At 38.1% G+C, this 9,745-nt stretch overlaps 1 protein-coding gene across 1 annotated transcript in view; it reads left to right on the top strand.

Moving 5' to 3' along the window:
* Positions 1–3,743: 3,743 nt before the first annotated feature.
* LOC100891906 (very-long-chain enoyl-CoA reductase-like) overlaps positions 3,744–9,745 on the top strand; it is a 10,079-nt gene continuing 4,077 nt past the window's right edge. The window contains exons 1-6 of the mRNA XM_030983133.1: positions 3,744–3,833; positions 5,656–5,706; positions 6,409–6,460; positions 7,113–7,157; positions 8,440–8,543; positions 9,298–9,407. Coding sequence (XP_030838993.1) covers positions 3,828–3,833; positions 5,656–5,706; positions 6,409–6,460; positions 7,113–7,157; positions 8,440–8,543; positions 9,298–9,407 — 368 coding nt within the window. The 5' untranslated portion in view covers positions 3,744–3,827. The remainder of the gene's footprint in view (positions 3,834–5,655; positions 5,707–6,408; positions 6,461–7,112; positions 7,158–8,439; positions 8,544–9,297; positions 9,408–9,745) is intronic.

The following is a 9,745-nucleotide window of genomic DNA, read 5'->3' as shown; positions in this document are numbered from 1 at the left end:
CCGGAGGGCAGGGGACACAGTGCCCCTTTTCTCTGTAAGAAGTGCCCCTTTTAATTTAGTTGTTTTTTGTTAAGTATACAAATTGCTAGTTGATTTTTTTTATTTTTTATACTGTTTCATGCTTTTATATAAAGTATGATTGTGATGATCTTTGCTTCTGAGTTTTACTGAGGGATGACAGAACTATATTGTTTTTTTCTTTCTATGAAAGCTCTTGACAAGTCCCCTCTTTAAGTTTCCGATAGGACAGCAGGAAGCTATCATTTTTTTTATTGTATCATTAATCAGTATCATGTTTATGTTCTTAAATATCGACTTGAAGCTTTTATTGCATCTTTGACTTTCATTTTGTTGTCTCGATATCGGAAGCTTAGTTGTTCCAATGTCTTCTATATCGTCCTACAAAACATATCTGCCAAAAACTTTTAAAGTATGAGTGAAAGAGATGATACGGTATTCGCTTGCATTAGATTATAAACAAAAAAATATTTTTCACCTATAAAATGTAATCATAAAAATAAAGGGTCACATTTCTAAATCTTTGGCGAGTGTTTCGTTTGAATGTTTCAAAATAGTGCTTTAGACTATGATTAAGGTCATTAAACAAATAAAGTGACCTGCCAGTGCCACAAAATAAGGTGGAAAATTATGCCCTTCTGACCGTAATTAAATGCCTAAAACCCCCCCCCCCGCAAATTTTCGCTACACTCTTCCTGATTGTAATTTAGGGGGGAGAAAGGGAGAGAGAGATTGAGTAAGAGAGAGAGAGGGAGTGAGAGGAGGAGAAAGACTGGGCCGGGGAGGGGGATTGAGAAAGAGAGAGAGGGGGAGGGAGGGGCATACATGGGTTGAGACGGGGATGCGGGGAACAGATTAGGGGTAAGAGAATTAATGAGGGCTGTTAGGAAATTGCATGAGGCAACATTATATTTTCATATTTCATGCTCTGTCTTACAAAATCATAGCTTGTCTGATAAAGCAACAACTGGACATCGCTCTGTTTGAAATCTAAGTAGGATATTAACTGATTGAATGAAATTTTCGCTAGACTCTTCCTGATTGTAATTATGGGAGGGAGAAAGAAAGAGAGAGGGAGTGAGAGGAGGAGAAAGACAGGGCCGGGGAGGGGGATTGAGAAAGAGAGAGAGAGGGGGTGGGCATACACGGGGTTGAGACGGGGAGGCGGGGAACAGAGATTAGGGGTAAGAGAATTAATGAGGGCTGTTAGGAAATTGCATGAGGCAACATTATATTTTCATATTTCATGCTCTGTCTTACAAAATCATAGCTTGTCTGATAAAGCAACAACTGGACATCGCTCTGTTTGAAATCTAAGTAGGATATTAACTGATTGAATGAAATTTTCGCTAGACTCTTCCTGATTGTAATTATGGGAGGGAGAAAGAAAGAGAGAGGGAGTGAGAGGAGGAGAAAGACAGGGCCGGGGAGGGGGATTGAGAAAGAGAGAGAGAGGGGGTGGGCATACACGGGGTTGAGACGGGGAGGCGGGGAACAGAGATTAGGGGTAAGAGAATTAATGAGGGCTGTTAGGAAATTGCATGAGGCAACATTATATTTTCATATTTCATGCTCTGTCTTACAAAATCATAGCTTGTCTGATAAAGCAACAACTGGACATCGCTCTGTTTGAAATCTGAGTAGGATATTAACTGATTGAATGAAATTAAGAGGTAAAACCAATATGAGCCTAATACACGTCATGGTATTACATCTTTACATGAATTCTGAATGAATAAATGATATAAAACCATCATTTTTCAGGATAAGTCCATTTGTAAATCATAACTTTCATTCGGAACCAGACTCCCCTCACCATGACTGAATAGTTTAGGTTTGCTCAACATAGCAGACGACGAAACTCGTGCAAAATCCTATATTCGTCTTTATTCTATTACCTTCGCTAATCCTCAAAGCTTTTGCGACAAACACGTTAAGAGTACAGAAGAGTCGAGAACAATGTGGGATTTTTCCGTCAGTGTGAAAAGGACCAGCTCTATTGGCAAGGCAAGTGCAAGCGCCTCGTACCATGGACCTAACACACTAGAAGCTTCTCCAATCTTGGAGAAGCTGGCGTCTGTGCTATATACCAGGCTTATCGCCGCTCAAGTTTTTATTCGAAAATCGACAGCGCTGATTTCACACGACAAATCGAAGGAGGCCAATTTTCATCTTCATAGACTTCTACTGAGCGGAAAACAAAAATTGCAATCTCATTTCGCAGTTTGTCCACAGCAGGGGCGTCAATCTGTTTTTATATTTTTTTGGGGGGGACACTGATATCTGAGTGTGGCAAGTAGAGCGTAGCAAGCGAAGTGAGAGGAGCGTCAGGGGCGGAGGAGCGTATTTCAAAGTGGGGGGGGGGGGGGCACCAACAAAAAGGGCACTTTCTACAGAAAAAAGGGGCACATACAAAGTGAAACCTTAAGGCGAAAATGTACAATTTTAGACATTGTATTATATCCCTACATTGTGATTACATTCCTATAGGCTTTTATTGATTTAATGGACAGTCACCGAGACAAGATAACATCCATTTCTCTCCCAAAATGAAAATCATTTCAAAAATCGAAATAAATTGATACATTTCGAGGTTATTGTTAAATGTTGGTACTTATGATATCAAAATATCTTAGGTACCGAAATGTTAGCCCAGTGGCGTAAATTTATTGTGTATTTTTCAAACTGGATTCGTGCAATTCGGTAAATAATTTTAGTCAACATATAAACTCCAGATTCCATTCAAACTCCACGTTTTGACCAAAATCAATTTATTTTCTAAGGATTTTTCTATTTTCCGTTGACAATAAAAATAATTGTTGATGGTAAATAATCTTTAAAAATGGCGGTGCCCATGCAAATTTGTCACTGAACAGCTATCTTTTTCTATATAGAAACCGTATTAGAAATCCTTATGGTCAGGAGAATGAATTTACAAAAACTAAATCAGTCTGACCATAACCAATTTTCATTGATTTTTCGTTTTAACTGTTAATTTGGCGCCCCTCTAAAAGTGGCGCCCCCCCTGGCTACGTTACAAAACAACATCACATGAGACTCTGATTATACGCAGTTACACTTCATCGAAAAAAGTCACGGGAGAGGAGAATTAATTAGGGTTAGGCTAATGGGGAGGGGACGAGAGAGAGAGAGACAGAGATAGACAGAGACAGAGAGAGACAGAGACAGAGAGACAGACAGACAGAGAGACAGAGAAACAGAGGTGAGATCTAGAGGCAGGTAGAGCGATAAGAGAGAGAGAGAGAGAGAGAGAGAGAGAGAGAGAGAGAGAGAGAGAGAGGGGCAGAGAGAGGGGCAGAGAGAGAGAGGAGGGGGGGGCAGAGAGAAACTGATAAGACATATTAATTAAGACTGCTCGCACATTTAGAGGGAGAGAGAGATCCCCTGTCATAGAAGATACCAATGTATTTTGTTTTATAAAAATGTGGCAGCGGTGCAGCTTACGTACTATTGGGGGTAGTGGGCCGCGTGGGGGAAGGGGGGGCACTATATGAATCACGGACTATTTTCATTCTCTTCACCATTTTTGTTTTAAGTAACCAACTAAGTTGCTTTCTGACTAACTATATATATATATATAGTATGATATGTTTGTTTAAGTATCATGTGTGGAGATTATGGGAAGATAGACTGAGAAACTTGCATTGTTTGGCTTATCATAATCTTACCATTAGCAAATCATTTACTCCTTGGCCTTCACATGTAGCTTACCATACCAAATATCGTAAGTTGAATTTGCAACGTTCGAGATTCGTCTGTCGATTGGGGATCAAATCTGACGCAAGAAAATGGATGTAAGTTTATCTGAGGTATTTGTACTATACTCTGTAAATTGGAGTTATGATATATGTGTTTGAATGATATCGTGATGTTCTATCAGCAGTAGACGAGTGTAATATTTGTTCATGCTCTGGCCTCTGGCCTGGGGATGGCAGCGAGGCCATAGACTAGCCTACACATAACTGAATATAGTGGGGCGATAGCTAAGCAAGTTACCACCCCCCCCCCCCCCCTCCCACCCGAACTAGTACAGGGGTGTGTGCGCGCATTGCCATGGCATTAGTAATTGTCACACCTACAATTAGGCACTTCAGATGAAATTTATTTGAACACCCAATCTGAGTTAAATGATGTTTGGCTGAATAACACTTCAGGAGTTCAGAATTCAGAAGCATTGCAACACAAATTGGTTCAGCCCAGGTACCGTATTAAAAAGCAGAGTTATCGCCAATTCTGTGCCAATGAGCTCTCTCTCACTTCAATTTGAAATCGATCGAGCAGGTGAACTCACTGTACAGCGCTCAATGCGTAAAGTTCTACGTGGCGTGGGCAATTCGCTACACCAGGAGCGCAGTGTATTGCGATACACTGAACAGGCAGGCATGCCGTTGTGAAGCTGTCGTGTTGTGCGAGCAGGGCCTCGCCAAAAATGGCGACCAAATTCCGACCAAATTCCCACTTAGTGAATACGTTTTTAACGTTTTCGCTCTCTACACACTTATGTCGCTCCCATACAATTTGCACGTACACACTTCAACCAACACGTACATATCCTTTACAAAGGCTTACAACAAAATCATTAAAAAAATATGACTTCCCGAATCCCAGTAACACAATACAATCTTGCCAAAGTTCCTTGAAATATTGAAACCGATGGCGAAAAATATTCTTTAAAATAGAAGTCCAAATTTGTTTTTTCACACAGAATCTTGTGTGGTCACTGTGGATCATTTATTTCATAAAACCATCATAGATATACAAGTTCACTAAATTCCCCATTAATTACTTGTATCAAGATGTTTCGAAGGGATGTTAACAAATGTGTACTAGGGCTGTGCACAACAGTGTAATGAGGTACCCGAGTACACTCCCAGGCTCACAGGCGAATACTCGAGTATTCGGACGCCATGTTTTTTTATAATTTTTTTGATTTTTTTTTTTTAATTTTTTAATTTTTTTTTTAATTTTTGAATTTTTTTTTTATTTTTTGGATTTTAGGATTTTTTTCCTTTTTTTTTTTTTTTTGCCACTACCATACCACTCGGCAGTTTCTCAGGTCCCTCGCTGAAAACGCATGCAACTTTACTTTGAGTTGCAGTTGAAGGCGCCGATTTAATAAGAATAATAACAGTAAACAATGCTGTTTTAAAAACCAAAGATGGCAGAATAATCCATTTTCCTCCAAGTCCAAACAGAAATCTGGACATTTGGTCACAATTTCTGAAAGGTGAGTTTGACAGTGCTTGAGTTGGGAAACATTTTTACCGATGGTACCATGCCAGCGGATGCCGCTCTCCCTGGCACGGGTAAGCGTGGACCTGGACATTTTTTATTTTTTTTTTTTTTTTTTTTTTTTTGCTATATGGTACAAGAAATCGTACCCGAGTAGTTGTCAACCGTGCGGGTACTCGAGCATTCGACTACCCGTCGCAGCCTTAATGTGTACATACAACAAATTTGCCAATTTGAAAAATGCATGATGAGTCTGCAGTCATATGTTGTAGTTTAGAAATCCTTTTTTTTTAAGGATTTCATTTTTAGCATTGAATGGTGAGTTTGTTCAAAGATGTTTATGTCCTGAATTTTAAAATAAGATCAATGTTTTGTTTCTTCCAGGTCAAGATCATCAATGCCAAATCCGGCAAGGAGATGCTAACGCTCCATAATGTAAGTCATTTGTTTTTTTTAATAGTGATCTTCTTTTTTTTTTAGGAGGGGGGGGGGGGTAGAAAAAAATGTGAAGAGATATTTAACAAAATAAAGAAATGGGTTACTAAGAGTCCAAGTTGAAATAAATGTGTAGTTGAAGTAGAACAAGTTAAGATTTGTTAAAGAAAATAGATAAACCCAAGATAATTCTTCATCAGTTCCAAGGCTTTGTACATGTTTATGTAGACATTTGGCCTCGCCAAAGAATTCATTACTGAAAACATGATATACCTGAGGCCCTGTCACCTAAAGGTCTGCAGTCAGTTGCAAAATAGTGTCCAAAATAGTGTCCAAAATAGTGTCCAATCAAGATCATCGTTGTGTGCACATATTGTTAGCAAGGCTGACTATTGACCAATCAGAATCGTTATGTCGATCGCAAACCTTTGTGTTACGGGCCCAGGTAGGATTGATTGAATGTTAGCTCTTTTGTTTCACATGATTTCATCATTGTGTACATCATCAAATGGATAATACAGTCTTTGGTTATCTTTAAATTTCATTTGTAAGACAGAGAGAGAGAGGGATAAGAGGGGGGGGGGGGGGTGCAAGATATATTTTTGTTTAAAGAAAGAGTAAGATCAATACAAGTAAGATTTTTATTTTGGTAGAATAAACTAAGTAATATTTGAAGAATTTTGTGATTGTTGTCTCTTTCAGCTGAACAAGGCAGTGACCATTGATCATGTGAAGGAAGGTTTCTATCAGAACAGTGAGTCATTGATAAAGTTCTTTTGGGTTTGTCTTTCTGCATTTATGATAAAATCCACTGAGACTAGGGCCACCTCAGTGAAATAAATGGTATGGGTCCGGTGCGTGACTTGGTGCTGGAAAGATATAAAAAACTATAAAAGCATGGGTAAAATACCAGAAAAAATTACAGAAATGTTCCAGTGAAAATCTTAATTTATATATATTCCAAAAAGAGTTATTTATGTTTACACTACCTTTTGACCAACACCATCAATTTTGAATATTGTTATGTGCCCCTTTAAACAGATAACTCTAGCAAAAACATTAAACAATTCAAGCAGGATAACTTTCAAAACCTTCCTGCTTGTGCAAATTTTGTTTCTGAGAAAGAAATTATTTCCTGCTTCTATGATTCAATACGTAATATTTATGAGTTAGTAAAATCTTCTATCAATTTTTTTAAAAATTGAAATTGGATCGAATCAATTTTATTGGTGTATTTAATGGAACAAAAGTTTAAAAATTATTATGAATAGGCCCACCTGTTGTTATTATTGCTCATTATTATTAAAAGTATGATGATATGATTGAAACTGGAAAAGGATTTTTCTGTAGCCAAAATGCCTAAAAAACACTGTTTTATTTTTCTCTCCTTTTTTATTGTTTTACAGATAGGAAGTACTATCCAGATAGGCAGTCATTCAGGACCGAGCCTAGTAAGTAAAAGAACCAAATTTAATGTGCACAATTTATCTTAGCTTTAACGATGTGAGAGTTATTGACCTCACCCCCAAAAAAGTGAATTTAAAAGAACGTTTGGAAGGCTTATGTGATGTATAAGATTTGTAGGTTCTTGCTATCACAACATTGTGTATTCAAATATGTTGATTTTTATTTACAGCTGTTTGTCATTGCTAGTAATAAATTACTAAGTTTGGGTTATTTGGTCGGGGGTATTCAAAAAAAAATTATGATGTCAATGTCCAGCTACAGTATGTAGCTTATCTTCTGTTACTGGAGTGAAATATTCTGGTAAAATGTGGTATATCATGGTTGCCCCTTTTTCTCCCCCCCCCCCCACCCTGCCCCACCCACTTTTTAATCAGATTAAAATCTGTAGTCACTAGTTTAATAGTGACATATAAATTTGTATAGAATTCCATTTTGACCTTGTTTGGCCATTTGGAGAGGCAGGAATCTCAATACTGGTAATTTTATGTTGTTAGTCGTGTTAAACTCATTGAAAATTATACTTTCTTGAACTGTGCATATCCTACCCCTATGGATGTAATCAGATTTTATTTTTGGCTGAATATTTAACACTTCGGTTGCTTTTTTTCACCTCTCTGCACTGTTGCTCATTTGCCACATATGCCATTTTGCACAAAACAGCAGACATCAGTTAATGGAAGAGATTGCTTTGCACAACACAGTGGCTTTGCAAAAGTAGCTGTTTCCAGTCTTGATTAGTCCCATGACAACTATTTTAACACCAGAAGATAGATCAGAACAAGTTGCAGTATTTTGGACACATTTCTAGGAGAGAAGATGACAACCTGACAAAGATCATTACCCAAGGTCATGTTGAGGGTCAACGGAAATGTTGTAGGCCAAAAGTTTGATGGGCTGATGGAATAAAGAGGATTACTGGCATGAACATCTGCACAGCTAATCGCTATGCCCAGGATAGAAGGGGATGGAACACCATCATCAATAGGGTCACAGAGGGTCAGTCATGACTCGTAGGATGACAACGATAGATGAATCTCACGCTGGTTAGATAATCTTGAAGCCTTTGGTATATCTACAACATGATAATACAATCTGGCACACAGATATTATTTGTGCAGCATACATAGAGTTCATTCATTCATCCATTTCCTTCACTTTTTCATTCGAATCTTTGTCCCTTTGCCATCATTTCTTCTGTATTTCTCTTTTACTAACCTACATCAAATTTGTCCCTTTGTTCCTCCTCTCCTTTTCTTCTGACGTTAGAGGGTAAATCTTTGAAGGGCGATGACACCCTGGGATCCCTGGGTATCACTCATGGTGATAGTCTTTACTTCAAGGATCTAGGCCCGCAGGTTGGATGGACTACTGTGAGTATATATACAGCATGCACGCATGCTTCACAGATCAATTATAGACTTACCATCTGCATACTCTGTTCCTTTAAAGATGAAGTTGAGTTCTGGTCATGCGATTGCATTGTGAAATAAATTGTGTGGAATCAATCAGTAAAGGCTGATCATCTAGCATAAGTATTGTTGTGTACTGCAAGGTTCTGGAATCATCAAAATGATAAGAAATTTGGCCCAGTCTTGGTAAAGTTACAAACACTGTACACAGAAAGATGTATATGGGACTGCACAAACATGTGGCATAAAAATCTGTCCCAATTTTTATGCCATTACATTCCATTTTTAGAATATTAAGGCATTTGAAGACCCATGCTTTTCAGGGAACATTTTTTATCTCATGTTCTTTCACACTTGCACAATAACAATGATAATGCTCGAAAATTATTTTTCACCTCATCCCAGAACTCAATTTTCTTTTAAATGTCCTGTCTATCAACCTAATCTACCCACTCTGTTGTAAAAGATAACATTTTTTCATTACAGACAGCTTCTTAGCTTTATAGTAAATAGTATGTAAAATTTCTAATCACATAAATTGGAAAAACAATGTTTTACCTTGCCAAAATATGGATACTGGTATTAATAACACAATTCTTTTCTACATTCCAAATTTAGAAATGGTAATATGTAATTTGTTCAAATGCTTGCCCTCTGCTATAGGGCAAATGTTTATATCCTGTACTAGTGATATATTTGTATGATTCCTTTTTAGGTGTTCATGACAGAGTACTCAGGTCCTCTGTTTGTCTACCTGCTCTTTTACCTGAGGCCTTCAATCATATATGGAGCTGATGCTTCTCTGCCACGCACCCTAGTAGCAAAGTAAGTACTCCATATAATAATAATAATAATATATATTGCTTATATAGCGCCTAATACTTACGTTGTCAGAAATCTCTAAGCGCTCTACAATAATGCAGCATAATTACCCTGGCTTTAGCAGAGCAGCTGTCACGCGCTCTGCATTTCCTGGATGGAGTGTGGCAAATGTAGATCAAGTCTTGCCAAAGGACATTAGTGCCGCGGCAGGACTTGAACCGCGGACCTTGTGATCGACAGTCCGGCAAGGTATCCACTCGACCATGACACCTCTATGACAGTTATGATGATAATAATAATGCATTTATATAGCACAGCTATTATACAAATATGATCTACTG

Source organism: Strongylocentrotus purpuratus, unplaced genomic scaffold, assembly GCF_000002235.5.
Source record: "Strongylocentrotus purpuratus isolate Spur 01 unplaced genomic scaffold, Spur_5.0 spur5_contig_828, whole genome shotgun sequence".
NCBI lineage: Eukaryota > Metazoa > Echinodermata > Echinoidea > Camarodonta > Strongylocentrotidae > Strongylocentrotus > Strongylocentrotus purpuratus.
Note: the sequence above shows the minus strand (reverse complement) of the source record. Positions and strands in the feature narration are given on the sequence as shown.